Source organism: Triticum aestivum, chromosome 2D (genome assembly GCF_018294505.1).
Source record: "Triticum aestivum cultivar Chinese Spring chromosome 2D, IWGSC CS RefSeq v2.1, whole genome shotgun sequence".
In the NCBI taxonomy this organism is placed as follows: Eukaryota; Viridiplantae; Streptophyta; class Magnoliopsida; order Poales; family Poaceae; genus Triticum; species Triticum aestivum.
The window spans coordinates 610,575,074-610,597,616 of NC_057799.1; the positions used below are offsets into that span (position 1 = coordinate 610,575,074).

Below are 22,543 nucleotides of genomic sequence, written 5' to 3' on the forward strand. Positions count from 1 at the left end.
AGCCTCGGAGGCAGCACATGAAGCAATCTGGATGATGGAGTTCATTGCCGACCTAGGAGTTATTCCTAATGCATCGGGGCCGATGACTCTCTTCTGTGACAACACTGGAGCTATTGCCCTTGCCAAGGAGCCCAGGTTTCACAAGAAGACCAGGCACATCAAGCGTCGCTTCAACTCCATTCGTGAAAATGTTCAAAATGGAGACATGGATATTTGTAAAGTGCATACGGACTTGAATGTCGCAGATCCGTTGACTAAACCTCTTCCACGGCCGAAACATGATCAACACCAGAACTCTATGGGTGTACGATTCATCACAATGTAACTAGATTATTGACTCTAGTGCAAGTGGGGGCACTGTTGGAAATATGCCCTAGAGGCAATAATAAAATGGTTATTATTATATTTTCTTGTTCATGATAATTGTCTATTGTTCATGCTATAATTGTGTTATCCGGTAATCGTAATACATGTGTGAACACATAGACCATAACATGTCCCTAGTGAGCCACTAGTTGACTAGCTCGTTGATCAATAGATGGTTACGGTTTCTTGACCATGGACATTGGATGTCATTGATAACGGGATCACATCATTAGGAGAATGATGTGATGGACAAGACCCAATCCTAAGCATAGCACTAGATCGTGTAGTTCGTTTGCTAAAGCTTTTATAATGTCAAGTATCATTTCCTTAGACCATGAGATCGTGCAACTCCCGGATACCGTAGGAATGCTTTGGGTGTACCAAACGTCACAACGTAATTGGGTGGCTATAAAGGTGCACTGCAGGTATCTCCGAAAGTGTCTGTTGGGTTGGCACGGATCGAGACTGGGATTTGTCACTCCGTATGACGGAGAGGTATCTCTGGGCCCACTCGGTAATGCATCATCATAATGAGCTCAATGTGACTAAGTAGTTAGTCACGGGATCATGCATTACAGAACGAGTAAAGTGACTTGCCGGTAACGAGATTGAACGAGGTATTGGGATACCGATGATCGAATCTCGGTCAAGTAACGTACCGATTGACAAAGGGAATTGTATACGGGATTGCTTGAATCCTCGACATCGTGGTTCATCCGATGAGATCATCGTGGAACATGTGGGAGCCAACATGGGTATCCAGATCCCGCTGTTGGTTATTGGCTAGAGAGCGGTCTCGGTCATGTCTGCATGATTCCCGAACCCGTAGGGTCTACACACTTAAGGTTCGATGACGCTAGGGTTATAAGGAAGATTTGTATGTGGTTACCGAATGTTGTTCGGAGTCCCGGATGAGATCCCGGACGTCACGAGGAGTTCCGGAATGGTCCGGAGGTGAAGATTTATATATGGGAAGTCATCATACGGTCACCGGAAATATTCGAGGGTATACCGGTATTGTACCGGGACCACCGAAGGGGTTCCAGGGGTCCACCGGGAGGGTCCACCTGCCCCGGGGGGCCTTATGGGCTGTAGGTGGAAGAGAACCAGCCCCTAAGTGGGCTGGGCGCCATCCCCCCTTAGGGCCCATGCGCCTAGGGTTGGGGGGAACCCTAAAGGGGGTGCCCCCCTTGCTTGGGGGGCAAGCCCCCTCCCCCCTTGGCCGCCGCCCCCCCCCCCTCTAGATCTCATCTAGAGGGGCCGGCCCCCTTCCCCCTTCTCCCTATAAATAGAGGGGTGGAGGGAGGGCTGCAGGACCACATCCAAGGCGCAGCCCCTCCCCTCCCCAACACCTCTCCTCCTCCGCGTGAGCTTGGCGAAGCCCTGCCGGAGAACTGCCACTCCATCACCACCACGCCGTCGTGATGCTGTTGGAGCCCTCTTCCTCAACCTCTCCCTCCTCCTTGCTGGATCAAGGTGCGGGAGACGTCACCGGGCTGCACGTGTGTTGAACGCGGAGGTGCCGTTGTTCGGCGCTAGGATCGGAATCCACCGCGATCTGAATCGCTACGAGTACTACTCCCTCATCCGCGTTCTTGCAACGCTTCCGTCTCGCGATCTTCAAAGGTATGAAGATGCACTCCCCTCTCGTTGCTAGTAAACTCCATAGATTGATCTTGGTGATGCGTAGAATTTTTTTAATTTCTGCAACGATCCCCAACAGGAAGTGCTCAGACACGTGCCAACCAAGGTAACACCTGATATGAACAACCTTCTGAACGCGCCATATTCCCAAGAGGAGGTAAAGTGTGCCTTATTTCAAATGTTTCCAATCAAAGCGCCTGGCCCGGATGGATATCCTGCTCACTTTTTTCAGCGTCACTGGGAGTTGTGCGGAGATGAGGTCACAACTGTGGTCCTCAAAATTGTTGAGGGGACGGGGTCAGCAGCTTGCATCAACAACACGATACTGGTCCTCATTCCCAAGGTAAAAACCCCCCACACTTCTCAAACAGTTCAGGCCAATCAGCTTATGCAACGTGCTCTACAAAATTGCGTCCAAGGTAATATCCAACAGGCTAAAGCAAATACTTCCAGATATCATCTCACCAGAGCAGTCAGCTTTTGTTCCTGGCAGATTAATCACAGATAATATTATAACAGCTTATGAGTGTTTGCATTTCATGAAGAGGAACAAGGCTAAAAAACACCAGTCATGCGCCCTCAAGCTAGACATGATGAAGGCCTATGATAGAGTTGAATGGACCTACCTTCGAGCTATAATGCTCAAGCTGGGTTTTACCACTCGGTGGGTTGATATTGTTATGACCATGGTATCAACAGTCAAATTTTCAGTTATGTTCAATGGAAAGAAACTTGAGGAGTTCTGTCCTTCACGTGGTATTCGGCAAGGGGACCCGATATCTTCATACTTGTTCTTGTTAGCAGCAGAGGGCCTGTCGTGCCTGTTAAAATCACAAAGAGAGTCATCCAACTTGGATGGGCTTCAAGTGGCTCCCTGGGCGCCACTGGTTAACCATCTACTATTCGCCTGCTGTTCTTCAAGGCAAACAGTGTTGGGGCTACCGAGGTGAACCAAGTGCTGGATATATATTGCAATGCAACAGGTCAGCGGATAAATTTTGAGAAATCATCCATATTTTTCAGCAAAGGTGTCCCTGAGTCTGTCTGCAACGATATAAAAGACATCTTGAACGTCCCGAATGAAACTTTGAATGAGAAATGTTTAGGTATGCCCACCGACGTGGGGGCCTCAAAAAATGGATCGTTCAAATATTTGAAGGACAGACTGTGGAATAAGATCCAGGGTTGGATTGAAAGGATGATGTCCTCTGCAGGGAAGGAGGTGTTGGTTAAAGCTGTGGCACAAGCAATTCCAGTCTTTTCGATGTCTTGTTTCAAACTGCCAAGAGGACTATGTGAGCACTTGAACATGTTGATTAGAAAATTTTGGTGGGGAGGCAAGAACGGGCAGCGCAAACCACATTGGGTCTCGTGGAAGGCGATGACTCAGCCCAAGAGCATGGGAGGCCTGGGCTTCAAAGACTTTGAGCACTTTAACCTAGCTATGCTTGCTAGACAGGTATGACGCATGCTTCAGGACCCTACCTCTCTCTGTGCGCGTATTGTGAAGAGCATCTATCACCCGAACACCACCATCCTGGATGCTTCACTTGGGAGCCACCCCAGTCAGATATGGAGAGCCCTAGTGGAGGGTCGGGACACTTTGAAGCTCGGTCTAATCAGGCGCATTGGCAATGGAGAAAGCACTGATATTTGGATGGACAACTGGCTCCCTAGGCAGAAAATGATGAGACCATATGGGTGCATTGCCAACACACCCCCGACCACAGTATCGAAGTTGATAGATCATACAAGCGCAACTTGGAACAAACCTAAGATCGACGCCACTTTCTTTGCGTTTGATGCCAAAGTGATTCTTACCATACCGCTGAGCACAACACCCATGGAGGACTTCTGGAGTTTGGCACATGAACGGACAGGCCAATTTACGGTGTGATCGGCATACCATATGCTTGTGGCGACGAGGCACAGGAGAGAAGCCTGGCTGGAGGGTCCCTCGGGATCCTCAACAACACAAACAGATTCCAGCTCGTGGAAGATCCTTTGGAAGACGGAGGTCCCATCCAAAGTGCGCATGTTTTTGTGGAGACTATCGAAGCAGTCACTGCCAACCGAAGATGTGAGGGCGCATCGTAAGATATCGACGATGAGCACTTGTGGCTTTTGCGGCGCTCCGGATTCATGGCGCTATTCCCTTCTCGAATGTACCGTCTCAAGGTGCACTTGGGCGCTTGTTGACGAAGAGTTGGGCAGCGCCTTGGTGGCTACGAGTGAGAACCGAGCCAAGAGTTGGCTTTTCAACTTAATGGCTTCCCTCTCGCACGAACAATTCACTCTCATGGCAGTGACACTGTGGGCCGTGTGGACATCTCGGAGGAAGGCAATAGACGAAGGTATATTTCAGACACCACATGCGATAGCAGCCTTTGTCAAAAGGTATATACAAGACCTCCAAGTTCTCAGCAAGCCAAAGAAGCAACGAATCGCGGTGGCGACGGGGTCATCAGTGAGCCGGCGACCTAAGGCACCTTCGGCGAATTTTTCAAAAAATCATGTTGATGCTGGTGTTCGGGCACAGCGAGGAGGCTCGGCCGTGGCGATTTGCCGCGACAACCAAGGCGCTTTTCTGGGTAGCTCAGCCCTAGTGGTCGTTGGAGTTTGGGACGCACCTACGCTCGAAGCTATAGCGAGTCGCGAGGCCATGGCATTGGCAGAAGATCTCAACCGACACCACTATATAGTGGCTTCTGATTGCAAGCAGGTGATTAAAGATATAGTATCAGGAAGCCAGGGGAATATGGCGTTATAATCAGAGAAATCCGACTTAGATCACCACCAACCTGTAAATTTACTTTTGAAAAACGTGAGGCAAATGTTGAAGCCCACAAGTTAGCTAAATATGCTTTGTCTTTACTTCCAAGGCGTCATGTGTGGCTTGGCCAGCCACATGACCAGACTTGTATCCCACACTCTGTGGACTTTGAGTAATAAAAGGCTTTTCCCTTAAAAAAAAAGATAGTGTCCAAGATGTACTGCTAGTTCGACCTGTCCATGTTATACTGCTAATTCATACTGTTCATATATAGTGTCTTGAGGTGTTCATGACATTTATATTTGTAGGACATGAGCACGCAAGAGTTTGTTGCCAAATCAAGATACCTGGACGGAAACCCGCCATCGTGCATATGAAGCACAAATCCGTCGGTTTCAATAACACCATGAATATCTTCTCTAACAAACAAGCGAGAAGACACCATAACACTAACATGCCGCATCGATGATCATAGTGGATTCCCCGGGCGATCGCGCGGCAATAATCAGCCGGCGCCATCGCGGCTTTCGGCCATCGGAGCACGTTGAAGCTGAACCGCAAGGGGAGGCGTTCGGATGAGAGGCACATGTCGACTTCAAAATGCAAGGCACCGGCGACGGCGTAAGGATGACATGACATCCATGCATGTGCGCCTTACCAACACGATTATTTCTCGCCGGCAAATGATGGAGGGGAATCGGGCTACCGTAGGCATCATGACGTGCAAGATCATGCATGTGTTTTCTTTTCTGCTCGGCAGTGGCGGTGCATGATCAGGTTGCATCGAGTTCCATCCTATCTCCGCCGTGCTTTCGGCCGTCAACTTGTGCTCTATGCATGCATCATCAGAATCGCGCCTCCTTTTTCTGAAAAACACTCGGACCGAAGAGGATAGCCGCACATCTCTGAATCTGGTCGAGTGTAAACGCGCGCACGCGACGTGTTGGGTGGAGGAGCGCGCGCGCGAACACCAGCTGCCGGATGCCTCTGCGGTGCCTGCCGCTGCCGGCGGCGTTGCGTGCACGCGGGCCTGTCTCCGGTGCCAGCCGCCCCCCCCCCCCCCCCCCCCCCCACCCCACCTGTGCCGCAGGAATCAGCGGCAGCGGCGCGTGTAGGTAGGTCAATTTGCTGATGGTGCAACAGCACGCGCCCCCCTCCCCATGCATGCACCATTGATCAGTATTCAGTCCATCCATCCATGGCCTATCTCACCCTGGCGCCGCAGCGTCTCCTGATCAATGCGCAACGCGACGACGCCTCTCCCTGCGGCCACGAACGACGGGTGCAGCGCAGCGCAGGGCTCATTTAACACGAACAAATGGGATGTTGTCACAGCAGGCCGCTCTCTCTCTCTCTCTCTCTCTGCTCTCTCAGCGTCACAAGACGCAAGCACGCAGCGCGTACGTACGACGTGATCTTTGCGACGATACCCTTCGAAACGACGCCGTCGGCGGAGTATCAGGGAAGCATATTCTGACGAGCCAACGCAAGTTACTGCGAGCGTAGCTACGGCCTACGGGCCAGTACTCTACCAATAGCGGTTGCCTCTTCCAGTGGGTTTATTTACGTGACCAGTCGTAAGTCGTACGTACTACGTTGCACGGCTGGAGCTCGGGTACTTGCTTCTATTGCACTGTCGACGCGCACAAATGCAGTGACAGTGCAATAGAAGAGTGATTGGTGTGAGTGCTTCCTTACTGTACTCCACGACCCCGCTCGTCTCGTTGAACACGGCGCACGCAGCTTGTCGTGCAGATGCCCGGCCGTCCCTGGGAGCAGGATTCATGGCGTTCCTTACTGTACCCCCCTCTTGTCTCGCAGCATACGGGATACCATGTTTTTTCTTCCTTATTAGCGTCCCATGAGAAGTTTCCCTCTAGCATAGCGTACCATGATAAGTTTTTTTTACACAGCCATGTGAAAGTTTTTTTGTTGAGGGAAGCAACCATGAGAAGCCCAGTTACCCGGCCCATCAAAAGATTGTCCGTCTTCTTGCGAAGCTGGGCTACACACTGCCAGGAAAAAGAAAAGCCCAAAATCTCACGCATCTCCGGCCCACGTTCGCTTTCTTTCCTTCCATTGCCCCGGCTTCGCCCAAGGGCGCCGTCTTTCTCCGAAACCCTTCCCAAAACCCGAGGCACGCCGGCGGCCGCCGCCGTCCGTCCACGCGCGGCACCACTTCCTATGGCCCGGCGTCTGCTCCACCTCCGGCCCCGCCTCCAGGCGCTCGCCCCCCGCCTCGTCCCTTCGCGGCAGTACATGTCCGACATGCGCCGCTCCGTCTTCCTCGACCGCCTCCTCCGCTCCCTCCGCTCCGAGATCTCCTCCTGCCGCGCCGAGCCCGCCCCGCGGCCGCCGCCCTCCGCCGCGCCGTTCGCCCTCGACGACCGTCCCGGCGAGCAGTGGGTCCGCCTCCGCCGCGCGTTCGGGGAGCAGCAGGAGGAGGAGGTCAGGGTGGATGCCTCGATGGTCGACGGCGCCGTGGCGCCCACCCGCTCGGGCGTGGCCGCGGAAGACGGCGGGCCACAGGACAGGATGCACATTAGCGTCCACGTCGAGGTCTCCAAGCCCGCGCGGCCTGACTTTGCGCTCAAGTTCGAGTGCTCTGCCTGGCCCGAGGAGATGGACGTGGAGAGGGTCTTCCCCGTCCGCCGCAGCGGGCCAACGCCGGAGCAGCAATACATGGGCCGCCAGTTCAGGTGATCCAACCTTGTTCTAGTAGAATATTAACGAAAATATATAGCATTATATTTAGTCATATTGACACTATATTAACGGTCGATGGGGTATATAGAATGCTTGCTGTTAAAATCCTGTTCTTGCTTCCGTCAAAAAATTTATCCATGGTCTTGTGATGCTACTTTAGAATGGTTAGCAGTTAGCACCAATGATTGATTAAAGAAATTGGACCAGGATTTCTAGCTCGCGGATCTCTTGTGCACAATTGTAGTTTATTGTCCTGCCCATCAATCACAACGGTAAGGGGGCAATATATCAACTTTTTATGCACCAAGCTTAATTCTTTCTTGCACAGGCCATGGAAATCAACAATTTTGCACACACAATCCAATGCACATAGCATCAGACATTTACATGTGTTATCTTTTCAAAGAATTTTGAAGTGCAAAAACATATAGAAACACGCTCCCTGTTTACCCACACTAGTGGTGACTATTGGACTGGAAAAGTAATCATGTGATAGATGAAATGCTCGGGCTTGGCGGGTATGGAGGGAACTTTCCTCCAATTTCAGTTCCGTGTTATAAGGGAAATTAGATCAATTTGTTTCTCGACGAATAATGCATGTTCGTGCAGTAGTTGGATTGCACCAAGACCCCTGGAGAATGACAATGCTGGCTCCTTGGATTCAACCAAAAGAGTAGTATGCATTTCTGTATCAAGGAAGTGGTGTAATCTAGCACTAGCTGTAATGTAGCTGTTGCAAATTTCTGATACAGTAGCAGCTGAATGACAATGCTGGCTCCTCATCATTCATTTTGATACAAATGACATTTCTTGTTTGCTACTGGTGCTATTTTTTATTTGTTAAAATCCAAACTTGTTTCTTTGACTTACCACATACAGTATGGCATTTAACATTATTATGATCTCTTTTGAGTTGCGCTTCTTTCCTGGCATTATGAGATGTTAATATGCTTTTTTTGCATGCTGGTCTCGCCAATTAACAGGGAGTTAGATGAGGAGATGCAAACCGCAGTGCGTGATTACCTGGAGCAGAGAGGGGTGAATGACGAGCTAGCTGCATTCCTGCACACGTACATGGAAAACAAGGAGCAGACGGAGCTTGTAGGGTGGCTTAAAAATATCGAGTGCTATCTGAAGAAGTAGGCAGCATCTTCTTGGCACTTTGAGTTAGATTATTATTACTTGGTGTTTTACAAAAGTTAACACAGACAAATTGGGATGTTGCCACAGCATCAAAAAGTCCTTGCTCTTTCAGAAGACGTGACAAGAACTGGGATGTTGGTGTTTCAGCATCAAATTGGGATGTTGTTGGAGTTTCCAGGTATTGAATTTGTTGTATCATCACGGCAGCATATATTCTGACGAACCAAGATACTGAGCCTAGCCACCAGTAGTACAATGCACGGCTGCACCTAGGGCACTTACAGTTGCACAAATGCAGGGACCGTCCTTGGTGGCGGCATTGATGGAGTTTTTACTGTACTCTGTTATCTCGTAGAATACGGTACATGTCATATAGATGCAGGAACCGTCCCTGGAAACAGGATTGATGGAGTTCCTTACTGTACCAATCCTGTTGTCTCCCAGGATACGGTACAAACAGCTAGCCATACAGAGATCGAGCATTAAAATTCATGCCTTCAGCCCTTTCAGAGGTTTAGGTAACACAAGCAACTGATGGATTCATAGCAAAAGCAATGCACGCAACTTGAATTTCATCTTGGTACAGTATAGTTATAGTTGTATACATACACTAAGTTAGCAAGTTCAAAAGGATCCTTCTGCACAAACCGTTCATTAGGATTTCTCGGCTTCATCTACTTCCATTGACCCATTTTGTGCCAAAAATTGGCTATCCAGCATATTGGCATGCCAAGATTTGACGACTCCAAAGCTTGCCAAAGATTGCCAAGTTTTGAGAGATTGGCAAAGTAAGTTGGTTGCCAACCAATTGATAGCCAATCTTTTGCCTTGCCTGCATATTGGACAAGGCAAGCACTTAAACTGACCTTTTCAGGTAAGTCAAGGACGCCATCTTGGACTTTCTTGTGTACTCTTTCAGCGGTCAGAATGAATGCCTACATTACATAATGATGCAAAATTATCCTAAAGGAAGCGTAATTGTACCCGATGTACAGGGGATCAAATCAAAATTACCTCATCAACATTTTGTGTGGTTTTTGCAGAGGCCTCCATAAACACGAGATCGTGCCTCTCGGCGAACTCTCGCCCTTCCTCGTAGCTGACCGCACGCATGTGAGACAGATCGCATTTGTTTCCGATCAGCGCCAATGTTACGCCGGCTCTCGATAGCTCTCTTGCTCTTTCAAGCAATGTAGCAATATGATCAAAAGTCTCCCTCCTGAAGCAAGGTTAGTGATGAAGCGTAGGAACCATAGATGCACAAAGTTAACACCATAGGCAGATGTACTGAAAGTGGAACCCCATTGAGGTACCTTGTGATATCATAAACCAAAATGATGCAAGCAGCTCTGCAGTAGAATTGTCTAGTAATAGGTACGAATGCTTCGTGGCCAGCCTGCAAAGTCAAGATACAAAAATATGAGATGGATATTATGCTGCTTAAGAACGTCAAAGCATTGTGCTTTAATTAAACAGTTTCACAACTAGTCTTTGCAATTCGAATAAACAATATATTTACTGTGTTGTAGTGTAAATTACTCCCTCCGTAAACTAATATAAAAGCATTTAGATCACTAAAATAGTAATCTAAATGCTCTCATATTAGTTTACAGAGGAAGTACTAAATAATAGTACTACCTCTGTACCAAAATATAAGATGTTTTTGCCAGATTATGACACCTAGTGGCAAGCAACAGAAGCCAGACAATGTAGAAAGGAAGGGTAAATCTAAGGCCCTGTTCGGCAACTCTCCGCTCCACGGCTCAGCTCCTGGAGCGGCCGGAGTGGAGCGGCACCGTAGCCTATTTTTCTGGAGCCGTCAAAGTGGCGCTCTGTCGGCTCCTGTATTTTGAGGAGCCGTCAAATATGTTCTTGCAATGCTAATTTGGTATGTTAGCAGTTAGCACCAATGATTTGATTAAGAAACTCGACCAGGATTTCTGGCTGCCGGACCTCTTGTGCATAATTGTAGTTTGTTGTCCTGCCCAACAATGAACAATCCCAATGGTGAAGGGGTAATATAACAACTTTTTGTGTACCAGGCTTAATTCTTTTTGCACAGGCCATGGAAATCAACAATTTTGCACACACAATCCAATGCACATAGCATCAGACATTTACATGTGTTATCTTTTCAAAGAATTTTGAAGTGCAAAAACATATAGAAACACGCTCCCTGTTTACCCACACTAGTGGTGACTATTGGACTGGAAAAGTAATCATGTGATAGATGAAATGCTCGGGCTTGGCGGGTATGGAGGGAACTTTCCTCCAATTTCAGTTCCGTGTTATAAGGGAAATTAGATCAATTTGTTTCTCGACGAATAATGCATGTTCGTGCAGTAGTTGGATTGCACCAAGACCCCTGGAGAATGACAATGCTGGCTCCTTGGATTCAACCAAAAGAGTAGTATGCATTTCTGGTTCAAGAAAGTGGTGTAATCTAGCACTAGTTGTAATGTAGCAGTTGCAAATTTCTGATACAGTAGCAGCTGAATGACAATGCTGGCTCCTCATCACTCATTTTGATACAAATGATTATTGCAAAAGGATCTTATATTTCTTGTTTGCCGCTGGTGCTATTTTGATTTGTTAAAATCCAGACTTGTTTCTTCGACTTACTACAGTATAGCATTTAACATTATGATCTCTTTTGAGTTGCGCTTCTTTCCTGGCATTATGAGATGTTAATATGCTTTTTTTCGCATGCTGGTCTTGTCAATGGACAGGGAGTTAGATGAGGAGATGCAAAGTGCAGTGCGTGATTACCTGGAGCAGAGAGGGGTGAATGACGAGCTAGCAGCATTCCTGCACACGTACATGGAAAACAAGGAGCAGACCGAGCTTGTAGGGTGGCTTAAAAATATCGAGTGCTATCTGAAGAAGTAGACAGCATCTTCTTGGCACTTTGAGTTAGATTATTATTACTTGGTGTTTTACAAAAGTTAACACAGACAAATTGGGTTGTTGCCACAGCATCAAAAAGTCCTTGCTCTTTCAGAAGACGTGACAAGAATTGGGATGTTGGTGTTTCAGCGTCAAATTGGGATGTTGTTGGAGTTTCCAGGTATTTGAATGTGCTGAATTATCACGGCAGCATATATTCTGACGAACCAAGTTACTGAGCCTAGCCACCAGTAGTACAATGCACGGCTGCACCTAGGGCACTTACAGTTGCACAAATGCAGGGACCGTCCTTGGTGGCGGTATTGATGGAGTTTTTACTGTACTCTACAATCCTGTTGTCTCGTAGAATACGGTACATGTCATATAGATGCAGGAACCGTCCCTGGAAACAGGATTGGTGGAGTTCCTCACAGTACCAATCCTGTTGTCTCCCAGGATACGGTACAAACAGCTAGCCATACAGAGATCTAGCATTAACATTCATGCCTTCAGCCCTTTCGGCGTACGATTGTTCCGTTTTCAGAGGTTTAGGGAACACAAGCAACTGATGGATTCATAGCAAAAGCAATGCACGCAACATGAATTTCATCTTGGTACAGCATAGCTATAGTTGTATACATACACTAAGTTAGCAAGTTCAAAAGGATCCTTCTGCACAAACCGTTCATTAGGATTTCTCGGCTTCATCTACTTCCATCGACCCATTTTGCGCCAAAAATTGGCTATCCAGCATATTGGCATGCCGAGATTTGACGACTCCAAAGCTTGCCAAAGATTGCCAGGTTTCAAGAGATTGGCAAAGTAAGTTGGTTGCCAACCAATGGATAGCCAGTCTTTTGCCTTGCCTGCATATTGGACAAGGCAAGCACTTAGACTGACCTTTTCAGGCAAGTCAAGGACACCATCTTGGACTTTCTTGTATATTCTTTCCGCGGTCAGAATGAACGCCTGCATTTGCATAATGATGTAAAATTAATCTAAAGGAAGCGTGATTGTACCCGATGTACAGGGGATTAAATGAAAATTACCTCATCAACATTGTGTGTGGTTTTGCAGAGGCCTCCGTAAACATGAGATCGTGCCTCTTGGCGAACTCTCGCCCTTCCTCGTAGCTGACCGCACGCATGTGAGACAGATCGCATTTGTTTCCGATCAGCGCCAATGTTACGCCGGCTCTCGATAGCTCTCTTGCTCTTTCAAGCAATGTAGCAATATGATCAAGAGTCTCCCTCCTGAAGCAAGGTTGCACAAAACTAAAGAACAGCCTGCAAAGTCAAGACACAAAAATATGAGATGGATATGCTGCTTATAAGAACGTCATAAGCATTGTGTTTGAATCAAACAGTTTCACAACTAGTAGATGATATAGCCTGCACGCACCGTGTCCCAGATGTCGAGCTGTATGCGCTTGCCGTCCACGTTGATGGTGCGGCTGCTGAACTCAACGCCGATGGTGAGATCGTGCACCTCCAGGAACTTCTTGGCCGTGAACTGCCGCTCCAGGCACGTCTTGCCGACACCTGCAACAATCGTCAGAGGTCAGCATCAGCACCCCACGATTCGGACGTGGAACGAGCGAGCATGCCCGGGGTCGAAGCAGCGGGCTCCGGGTTAGGGAAGGGGGGAGACGGCCGACCTCCGTCGCCGACGATGGTGTACGTGAAGCGGCGAGCGGATTGCATCTTCAGTCGCGGAGTCGATCGCGGCGAGCGTCGGCTGTTTGGTGGGTGGATTGGAGCAGTAGGGGATTCGACTTATGCGACTGCTTCGGGGCCTGGTTTGTTGGGAATTAATCTCACGGTTTTACCAGACCAAGAGAAACATATAAAGAGGAGACAGTCTCTTCTCACGATTTGTGTGTTGATCGGATGCACACAAATCAACAATTGCTTTTGGTCTCCGTTCCCTACTAAGGGTGGATCTTCTTTGTAACCGTGGCCGTCGACGGAATTTCCAGTTACTCAAAGCGCTGTATCATCACGGGTGCATATGTTCTGACGAACAAAGTTACTGTGAGCCTAGTCACCACTACTCTTTTCAGTCGATTTATTTGTGTGAGCAAGTAGTAGTACTCCTACTTACTTAGTGGAACGTTGCCGACCTTCTATGCAAAAGCGAGCGTACACACGCACTCTTTTTTTATTTTTTTTGAGAAGATCACACACGCTCTTTCTCTTCTGCCGGTAACCGTTTTCTCAAAGAACTGGGCCTGAGCACCAAAACTCCACCAGAATCCGGCCCGTGAACTCCGCACACCACCGCTGCAACACCACGGGGCGGGCTCTAGTTTCGTTTAGTACCACCTCGCCCAGGGGAGGAGGCTTGGGAGGAAGAGCAGGCTATATAATGAGCCCTCGGTGCACCCTTACAAAATACTTACCTGGATGGGGTCGACGGCTGATCAACAAGAGCCGTGGCCTAGGCTAGTGGTCCACATTGCACTTGGTGGATGCGCTGGCCTACCATCTTCCCAAGTGGAAGAGTGGACGTCGTAATTTGTGGTAGAGGGGGTACGCGTTCGCGCGGCCCCTGCCAATTCTCTAAATTAAATTTTGGTCCTTGACAGGCTTTCTGCTAAGTTTATGTTGAGTTTCAGTTGCATCAACTTGGCCTTCTGGTCAGCCTGTTTCAAATTACCCAACCTTTCAGTGGGCATCAACCTTTTGGTCAGCATATGACAACTCTTCTAGAGTGTCATCGTAATGAGTCAATCAAGCGTATTACCTATCTGATGCGTGATGTTCATATAATAGAGTTGGTTGTGTGGTTGCTAACAGTGGATTATAGGATTGCTTGCAAATGTGGTCTGGAGTAGCGTGCGCTGATCGGATGCACACGAACCAACGATTGGTTTTGGTCTCTGTTCCCTTAAGGGCATCTCCAACGCGGGTCAACCTTGTTAGATTTGATTTTATGTCAAAACAACTAAACAACCTCATTTTGGGATTTGTGTTAGAGATTAGCACCGAAGTTGTGTACCCAAAAGTTGTGGTAAGTTGTAATAAGTTGCCCTGAAATTGTGGTTTTATGTAATATAAGCTCTTTGCAAATTAAAGTTAACACAAACAAATTGGGATGTTGTCACGGCATCATAAAATCCTTCCTCTTCCAGATGCAACGTGGACAGTGTGATCCTCTTTGAAACAGTGGCCGTCGATGGAGTTTCCAGTCATTGAAAGTGTTGTGCTATCACGGCTGCATATATTCTGACGAACCAAGTTACTGCGAGCCTAGCCACCAGTGCTCTTTTCAGTGGATTTATTTGTGTGAGCAAGTAGTAGATTGCACGGCTGCACCTAAGGGGAACTTATATTGCACTGTCGACACGCACAAAATGCAGGGACCCTCCCTGGAAGCAGGATTGATGGAGTTCCTTACGGTACCAATCCTGTTGTCTCCCAGGATAAGGTACCAATAGCTAGCCATACCGAGATCTGGCATTAACATTCCTGCCTTCAGCCCTTCAGCATATGATTGTTCCATTTTCGGAGGTTTACCGGAACATGATGAGCAACTAATGGATTCATAACAAAAGCGCTGCTTGAACTTGGAATCTCACATTAGTAGCACAACACCTGATACATACACACACACTAAGTTAGCACATAAACCGATCATTCGGTTTCTCAGCTTCATCAGCTACCGACGCCCCATTTTTGCGCCATGAGTTCAGAGCATGCTTGGCTGACAGCCAAAAATTGGCTGGCCAGCATATTGGCATGCCAACATTCGGCAACTCCAAAGCTTGCCAAAAATTGCCAGGTTTCGAGAGGTTGGCAATGTAAGTTGGTTGCCATACAATTGACAGCCAATTTTTTGCCTTGCCTACGTATTGGCAAGCCAATTTTCGGCACCAAACCAAGCATCCTGATTCGCTTGGTGCAATGTTCTCACGCCGATGAAGGAATCCAACAAACTGCAACAGTTATGGATAACAAGATTATGTATTGTCAAACGTAAAATGCATAAAATTAAGAAAGAATCATTTTCATGAAACCGCACGACGATATAATAGTAGTATATACTTAGAGTGACACACTACACGCATTTTGCCGAAACGGCTGCAAAATTACACTTCATATCCACCTAAGTTCTACCATTCAAACGCCATGGAGACGACTGAGGCTGCGGCTCCTTGGCTACGGTACACTGCATCAAGGTTTCTGCTCCTCCAATTTTCACGACCCACATGCCATGTTTGCTGAAAGAACAGCCTGTTGTTCGTTGACTCTGTGGCGACCAAACAAATCTTACCTAAATTACCCTGTTATTTGGTCACAACATGGGAGAAATGGAACTATGTCGGAAATACTGTGATGAGCTCAGTCAATGCCGCTCTACTGTCGGGGCTGTGGAAGCACTATAATGATCTTATTGTTCATAAGTACTCCCTCCGTCTTATAATGTAAGACGTTTTTTTGACTTCTGAGACGGAGGGAGTACATTTGAAGACTGGTAGTGGCATGGACAAGGATTACTGGGCTCCTCAAGATGTGGTAGGAATTATTCAGGGTTACCGTGTTTCCTAGGATGGACCAGTCCTCAAACGCTTGGGGAATATGGAGTTACCAGAGATTACAAGGCAACTGAAGATCTTCTCCTCATGGCGTTTGAAGGCAGACAAAACTAGTGGCTGAACACATCCTCTTCTCTGTTGATGTTCTCAGATGAGGGGCAAGATACCATTTTGGTTTCTTTTCTCATTATCTTATCACTGTCAGCAAAGCGCATTGGCGGCCCTGCTTAATGTTGTGTGTGTGTCCAATTGAAGCTGGAAGGTTTGCTACAGTTGTGAACACCAAACTCTTAAGCCTTGATTAGAAATTTATGGGGTTGGGGCATTGTCCCGTACCTCCGAGTCTCTTTGATGAACGCCAACATAACCTAACACTTTGAAAAACAAGAAGGCAAGCACTTAAACTGACCTTTTCAGACAAGTCAATGACACCATCTTCGACTTTCTTGTATACTGTTTCGGCGGTCACAACGAATGCCTACATTACATAACGACGTAAAATAATCTCGAAGAGAAAAGACAGTGTAATTGTACCCAATGTACAAGGGATAAACCATTACCTCCTCGACATTTTGTGCGGTTTTTGCAGAGGCCTCCATGAACACCAGATTGTGCCTCTTGGCGAACTTTCGCCCTTCCTCATAGCCGACAGCACGCATGTGAGACAGATCGCATTTGTTTCCGATCAGAACCAATGTCACGCCGGCTCTCGATAGCTTTCTTGCTCTTGATAGCCATACAGCAATATGATCAAAAGTCTCCCTCCTGAAGTAAGGTCAGTGCAGCGTAAGGACCATCGGATGCACGAAGCAATCGCCGCAGCAGATATATTTGACAGCCCATTGAGAGGTACCTTGTGATATCATAAACCAAAATGATACAAGCAGCATTGGTCAACAGCAGATACGAATGATTCGTGGCCAGCCTGCAAAGTCAAGACATGATAATACGAGATGAATATGCTTCAGAAGAGCAAATTCAACAAGCATGGTACGTAGAAAGACGCCATGAAAAGGCATGAAAAAGCATAATTTAATTGTGTTTTTAACTAAACAGTTTGGCAACTGAACCTTTACAATTTGAATAAGCAAGAAGTGAGTACATTATTACAGATACAAAGGGAGGGATCAACCGTGGCATCAGGGCAGAAATCTTCTTCCTCTCACCGTGTCCCAGATGTGAAGCTTGATGCGCTTGCCGTGGACGGTGATGGTGCGCGTGCTGAACTCGAGGCCGATGGTGGGCTCGTGCGCCTCCGGGAACGCCCTGGCCGTGAACTGCTGCTCCAGGCACGACTTCCCGACGCCTGCAACAGTGGATATATCACCACCAGTCAGCACCCCGCGATTCAGACGTGGAACGAGCGAGCGAGCCCTGTTGGCCGATCATGCATGCGGAACGGCGGTAGGGGTCGGAGCGGCGGGTGCCGGATTAAGGACGGGGGGGAAGGACGATCGACCTGGGTCGCCGATGACGGTGTACGAGAAGAGGTGATCGTATTGCATCTTCGGTCGCGACGAGCGACGGCGATCCTCTGTTTAGTGGGATTCGAGAGTTGATCTGACTGGTTGGGGGCTAGGTTGTGTCAGGGCATCTCCAACGGATGGATGCGGCCATTGCCGAACAGGGTCGGGTGCGGTGCGCCAAAACCGCCGTCATGTGCGGTGAAGTTGTTCGGCATCCCGCAGCTGCTCCGCCCCAGATGCCAACTCCGGTCAGGAGCATCTACGTTCTACGAGCAACCACGAGAGGTTGGGCGGCGCAAGGGAGCAACGCCGACGGGCACCATCCGGCGAACCCAAGCCAGCGCTAGAGACAGGGGCCAAAACCTACGCCCAAAACGTTTGGATCAGGGCCAGCTTCCGACAAACACCTGATGCAGTCGGCCATGGTGGCATCTCCAACTAACGGAGTGGAAGGCCCTACCAGCATTCATACCCAAATCCATGACGGCATTCTCTGCCCGTCCACGGAAGAAAAACCCATGGGCAAATAATTGTGCCCATGTCCATGCCTGATCCATCGGGTCCTCTCAACACGTATACATAATACCTCAAGAAACAAAAGAAGAGAAAAGAAAAAAGCATATCAATTCTAATATTTAGCACTTCAGGTAATAGCAAATAAGCACAAGTGGCAAACACATAAATTCTCAGTCTCGGTTTCTCACAAAATGACATCGCACGCCATCAAATAAGCACAAGTACAGCCGCGAGACAAACATAAGTGCATCGCAATTCTCATTTATAAATAGAAGGACGACAGTAGCTTCTAGGCATCATCTTCGGTTCTTCGCCTCTTGGCAGACTAGTCTTCCGTTACCATAGATTCAGAGTCATCCTTGAAGTGAACAGATCAAAAGCACAAAAATTAAAATCATGGAAATAAAAATAACAAACATTGCAGCATATAAAAATCCAGTGTAAGGAGTGTAATATGTTACCATCATTTCTTCTTCATCATCAAGAACACTCTGAAACACTGCACAGAGGGTCGAATTGCCGTCCCCTAATGCAAAGATACAAGTGATTCAGGAACAAATAGCTGTTGTGAAATGTGAAGTAAACAAATGATCGAAATTCAAGAGGATCAATTACCAATCATGTCAGCACGGGACCAAGCCTTCATACACATAATAGCTTCTACCATGCTTGGCGCAAGTTGGCCACGATGTGGACTAAGCAGCCTGCCCTTCGTATTAAAGGCTGATTCTGATATCACAGCTGATGCAGGGATAGGCAATATATCACGAGCAATTCTTTGCAAAGTAGGATACTTTGCACCCCCATACTTCCACCAAGTCATGATGTCTTCGTCTGGTATTCTACGGATAATTTCCTCTTCCAAGTACAAGTCCAATTCTGTCTGCACTGGAGAAGCACCGATAGTAGGCCGTGAGGACATATATTGATCAAATATGTCCATTATGTCATCTTCTCCACCAGCTCCTGAAGCAGCACTGCTAACAGCCTCTGATGTAGCCACAACCCCATCAGCTTCTTGATATTGTTTCAGCAAATTAGCCATTAAATTCCTTATTCTGGCAACTTCCACAGCTGCATGTTCCGTTCCATAGAGAGAACCAAAAATAGCTTGCAACATATGAAGCTTGTACCTTGGATCAAGAACAGTTGCGACAGACATAAGATCAAGTACATCTTTCCAATATTTGTCAAATTTCCGCTTCATTTCCTCAGACATTGTTTGCACAAGCTCATTGTCACTGGCAGCCCATTTCCGTATTGCCAACTGAATGCAACATATTTTACGAAAGAACATATTTGCAGTAACATATTTAGTGCCTGAAAATGACTCGCTGACATCATAGAAAATTTTAAGCCTATCACAAAGTTCCTTGGCAAACTTCCAATCATCTTTGGTTGGACAACAACTAAATAATTTCTCACGTGCCTTTAGTGTTTCAAAAATCTCTGTATTCTAATGCAATAGTTAGCATTCTGTAGGTTGAATTCTATCTGGTTTTACAATCAAGAAACAACCTTTCCTTGTATTCAATGTTCAGAGTGTGCGCCATTTTTTCAAATTTCTCATGTCTCCCATGAGTAGCTGACCAATATGCAACACCATCACGAACCCGCTCTATACCCTTCTCCATGAGATCCATGCCATCTTTCACAATCAGATTAAGCATATGTGCACCACAGCGCATATGCAGATATTTACCCTCCAATAGAAGAGATTTCAAATCCAACTTATCGATATCTTTCTCTCGAGATGCCACTCAACAAGGGACTCATGCAGTGCTTGGCATATGACTGCAGCATTATGTGGGACAGGCACATAAACAAACCTAAGACAAGAGCAAAGCAAACATTTCAGATTGATAAGATAGTTTTACACTAATTAAAGCAACGTCTCAGATTGCGATGATTACACAAGCATTTCAGACTTATAAGGATTAGAAAAAGAATGGTTTTTACCTCAACATAAAACTCTTGAGTTGCCAAGATTCATCGAGGAAATGTGCAGTGACTACCATGTTCTGCAGTAACCTCTCTTCTGATGTTCTGCAGTCCACATGTCCGTAGTGATGGCAACTCGACCTTTAAAGTCTGCAAAATACTTCACCATCTTATCCTTCTCGGCTGCATACATACCCAAAATATCTTTTCTAATGTCATTCCTTGATACCATCTGAAACATTGGTTGTAATGCGTAACACAGTTTCTGAAAACCCGCATGATTGACGATAGACAGAGGGTAATCATGGGCACAGATCATCATCGCAAGCTGTTTCCTGGCAACATCTTGATCAAACAGAACATCCTCCCAATCGGCTTCCCCGTCGTAAGCCTTTGACAACCTTGATTCTTGTGGGGCTGCCAGTGCCTGCCAATCAGCACACGACATCAGGTGGTCCTCCAGGTGTGAAGTGCCACCTGCAGCTTCTGCAGGGAGAACTTCGGCGCAATAGATGCACTCAGCTTTCCATTCCCCGTCAAGAAACAGTTTCTCGAAATCGCTCCATATGAATGATGGAAGTTTTCTTCTCTTATTGCCAACTCTGACAGACCCATCAGCGGCACCTTGTGATGCTTCGGCACTACTGTCCGGTGTGGCATCTGGAGTTGAATGTCCAGCCACATCTGAGCTCCGTGCTGCTGGTGCGGCGCTAGTTTCAGAAGATGCCATGCAGACTTGCTCTCAGATATCAACCCTACAAGAACGCAGGAACTAGTAAGTGGTGCTAGTACAGATAGAAGATCAGAAAACATGCAACATATAGAAATAAAATTGTTTGCGATTGTTACACTCTTACGAGTTATCAGTCCCATGACGAATGAAACTGAAATCATATAATTATTACAGCTCGTACATTCTGTTACCAGTTCAATTGGAAAAAGAAAATTAGGAATATAATTGGCGTACATTGGCTTCATAGCAGAGGAATCAGATCGATACAGGCATGAGGCATATACTGATATTATTACCACAAATGTACTTGTTCCATCAATCGCGTCAGATCAGGTTAAAATGGCCTCGGTTAGTAGCACTAATATCAGATCGATGAAGGTGTGAAGGGAGGGGGAACTCACTGTTGACTCCTCCAGTCCGGTACTCGCAGCTCGCCGACCGTCGGCGGCGTCCTGCTCCGCCGCGCGCCGTCCGCGGTCCTCCTGTGCGGCTGTGCCCCCCCCCCCCCCCCCCCCCCCGGCCGTGTGCCCTGCTCCACGTCCGGTGGAAAATGAATGGGCGTGGCCGGTGGGCTTCGGCCCTTGCGGCGGCGCTCGTCGGATGGGGAGGGGGAAAGGAAGAAGATAATGGGAGGAGACAGAGATGGGTGGCGGCGCGGCGAAACTTGGGGGGCTGCCGCCCTTGCTGGAGCACTAGTACGACGATACATCTCTCGGGGTCCACATGTCATACAAAAAATATTACTATTGAGTATTGACTGCGAGGATCCATAAGATGTCGGTCTGGGACGCGGAGTTTCTGCACCCGAAATCACATTCCTAAAAGGCATGGCAAAAAAACAAAAACAGTACTATGGAAAAGCTACTTTCAAAAGCATTTTGAAGCATTGAATTTGTTTTTTTGCCATGCCTTACAGGAATGTGATTTCATGAAATTTTTGCAGGCACTTAGAACTTTTGTCAATGTTTCTCTCAAAAAAAATTGAAATTTTTTGAATTTTTTTTTTAAAAAAATTCGATTTTACTGTTCACCGAGCTCCAATGAGCTCGGGAGCAGAAAGGCACTTTCGGTCTGTGGGTTCAATCCATAGGCTAGCATTTTCCGTATTCAGAGAATCAGAGATATCAACACTCATGGATATAATTGTTGCTGACCATATTGGCCAGATCATCAGAATGAACACCCAAACAACAAAAAGCAACAAAATCAAGATAATCAAGGCCATACAAGTGTTAGCCATTATCGTTTAGACTACCCACAGTGGGAGTAACATAGGTGGTAACATCACACATATCAAAATAAAATAGATAATGTGGCAAACAATTAATGAAGAAAAAGAGGCATGTAGTAACACAGTAGGAGTACTAAGTAACATCACACATGCCAAGACAAAATAAGTCTATAATCTAATAAATAAAGTGTTGCATGACACCGCACATATGTTACTCCCCGTTGTAGAGATAGTAACATAGACTAGTACTAGTCTAACTTCCTACCCACTGTGGCTAGTCTTAGGGACTCTTTGATTTGCATATTGGTCAAACTGAACACACAAACAACAAAGCAACAATTCCAATATAATTAAATGCCATACAAGTGTTGGCCATTATCATTTGGGGCCTCTTTGATTTGCATAATTCTTACAACACAAGAATGGAAAAAAAATGTGAGAATGTAGTGTTATGTCCTCCTGTATCGTACACATTACCAAACTTTAGGAATTTGGATAATAAGTATGTTTAATAGAACGGTAAAAACAAAAAAAATTATACCAAGAGGTTTGAGTGAACAAAAAATTCCTTCCAAAAGATGGTACACAAATGAATCGTATG

The 22,543-nt window shown here is 47.0% G+C and overlaps 4 protein-coding genes, 1 non-coding gene and 1 pseudogene across 13 annotated transcripts; 2 read left to right on the forward strand and 4 right to left on the reverse strand.

The window, feature by feature from the left end:
- The first annotated feature begins 6,845 nt into the window (after positions 1–6,845).
- LOC123054932 (uncharacterized protein At2g39795, mitochondrial) lies at positions 6,846–11,702 on the forward strand. Of its 9 annotated transcripts, none has more exons than XR_006426387.1 (5): positions 6,853–7,482; positions 8,473–8,628; positions 8,720–9,861; positions 11,362–11,517; positions 11,609–11,702. XR_006426387.1 is itself a non-coding variant. In XM_044478811.1 (3 exons), exons 1-3 carry the CDS (start codon positions 6,968–6,970, stop codon positions 11,640–11,642), a joined length of 705 nt encoding a protein of 234 aa, XP_044334746.1. In that variant the 5' UTR covers positions 6,846–6,967; the 3' UTR covers positions 11,643–11,702. The 9 variants fall into 9 exon arrangements, 2 of the variants coding, with proteins under 2 accessions (XP_044334746.1, XP_044334747.1); XR_006426388.1 differs by having other exon boundaries at positions 8,720–9,506; positions 9,676–9,861; positions 11,362–11,702; XR_006426389.1 differs by having other exon boundaries at positions 8,720–8,810; positions 9,350–9,861; positions 11,362–11,702.
- LOC123056231 (ras-related protein Rab-2-A-like) lies at positions 9,307–11,149 on the reverse strand. Its single transcript, XM_044479904.1, has 4 exons — positions 11,117–11,149; positions 9,946–10,094; positions 9,647–9,851; positions 9,307–9,567 (listed from the first exon to the last, which is right to left on the reverse strand). Exons 1-4 carry the CDS (start codon positions 11,147–11,149, stop codon positions 9,307–9,309), a joined length of 648 nt encoding a protein of 215 aa, XP_044335839.1.
- A 57-nt stretch (positions 11,703–11,759) lies between the features above and the next one.
- LOC123056042 (ras-related protein Rab-2-A-like) lies at positions 11,760–13,232 on the reverse strand (annotated as a pseudogene).
- A 679-nt stretch (positions 13,233–13,911) lies between these two features.
- Positions 13,912–14,072, forward strand: LOC123056388 (U1 spliceosomal RNA). Its single transcript, XR_006426769.1, has one exon. It is a non-coding gene; the product is annotated as a U1 spliceosomal RNA (small nuclear RNA).
- Positions 14,073–15,099: 1,027 nt separating this feature from the next.
- LOC123056043 (ras-related protein Rab-2-A-like) lies at positions 15,100–17,837 on the reverse strand. Its single transcript, XM_044479805.1, has 7 exons — positions 17,515–17,837; positions 17,196–17,361; positions 16,909–16,980; positions 16,616–16,820; positions 16,465–16,533; positions 15,399–15,455; positions 15,100–15,114 (listed from the first exon to the last, which is right to left on the reverse strand). The coding sequence occupies exons 1-7, from the start codon at positions 17,558–17,560 to the stop codon at positions 15,100–15,102; spliced, it is 630 nt and encodes a 209-aa protein (XP_044335740.1). The 5' UTR covers positions 17,561–17,837.
- A 306-nt stretch (positions 17,838–18,143) lies between these two features.
- On the reverse strand, positions 18,144–21,234 carry LOC123054934 (zinc finger BED domain-containing protein RICESLEEPER 4). Its single transcript, XM_044478814.1, has 5 exons — positions 21,113–21,234; positions 19,997–20,733; positions 18,653–19,866; positions 18,499–18,563; positions 18,144–18,395 (listed from the first exon to the last, which is right to left on the reverse strand). The coding sequence occupies exons 3-5, from the start codon at positions 19,332–19,334 to the stop codon at positions 18,363–18,365; spliced, it is 780 nt and encodes a 259-aa protein (XP_044334749.1). The 5' UTR covers positions 19,335–19,866; positions 19,997–20,733; positions 21,113–21,234; the 3' UTR covers positions 18,144–18,362.
- Positions 21,235–22,543: the final 1,309 nt, after the last annotated feature.

Excerpts from the sequence above, each read along its gene's own strand:
- LOC123054932 (XM_044478811.1), top strand. The coding sequence starts at position 6,968 with ATGGCCCGGCGTCTGCTCCACCTCCGGCCCCGCCTCCAGGCGCTCGCC. Across the intron at positions 7,483-11,361 it reads TACATGGGCCGCCAGTTCAG|GGAGTTAGATGAGGAGATGC; the intron begins GTGATCCAACCT and ends GTCAATGGACAG. Across the intron at positions 11,518-11,608 it reads ATCGAGTGCTATCTGAAGAA|CATCAAAAAGTCCTTGCTCT; the intron begins GTAGACAGCATC and ends TTGTTGCCACAG.
- LOC123056231 (XM_044479904.1), bottom strand. The coding sequence starts at position 11,149 with ATGAGGAGCCAGCATTGTCATTCAGCTGCTACT. Across the intron at positions 10,095-11,116 it reads ATTGTCATTCAGCTGCTACT|CACAATGCTTTGACGTTCTT; the intron begins GTATCAGAAATT and ends GTTTAATTAAAG. Across the intron at positions 9,852-9,945 it reads TTGGTTTATGATATCACAAG|GAGGGAGACTTTTGATCATA; the intron begins GTACCTCAATGG and ends ACCTTGCTTCAG.
- LOC123056043 (XM_044479805.1), bottom strand. The coding sequence starts at position 17,560 with ATGCAATACGATCACCTCTTCTCGTACACCGTCATCGGCGACCCAG. Across the intron at positions 17,362-17,514 it reads CACCGTCATCGGCGACCCAG|GCGTCGGGAAGTCGTGCCTG; the intron begins GTCGATCGTCCT and ends CCACTGTTGCAG. Across the intron at positions 16,821-16,908 it reads TTGGTTTATGATATCACAAG|GAGGGAGACTTTTGATCATA; the intron begins GTACCTCTCAAT and ends ACCTTACTTCAG.
- LOC123054934 (XM_044478814.1), bottom strand. The coding sequence starts at position 19,334 with ATGTTCTTTCGTAAAATATGTTGCATTCAGTTGGCAATACGGAAATGG. Across the intron at positions 18,564-18,652 it reads GTCCCGTGCTGACATGATTG|GGGACGGCAATTCGACCCTC; the intron begins GTAATTGATCCT and ends TCTTTGCATTAG. Across the intron at positions 18,396-18,498 it reads ATGATGAAGAAGAAATGATG|GATGACTCTGAATCTATGGT; the intron begins GTAACATATTAC and ends GTTCACTTCAAG.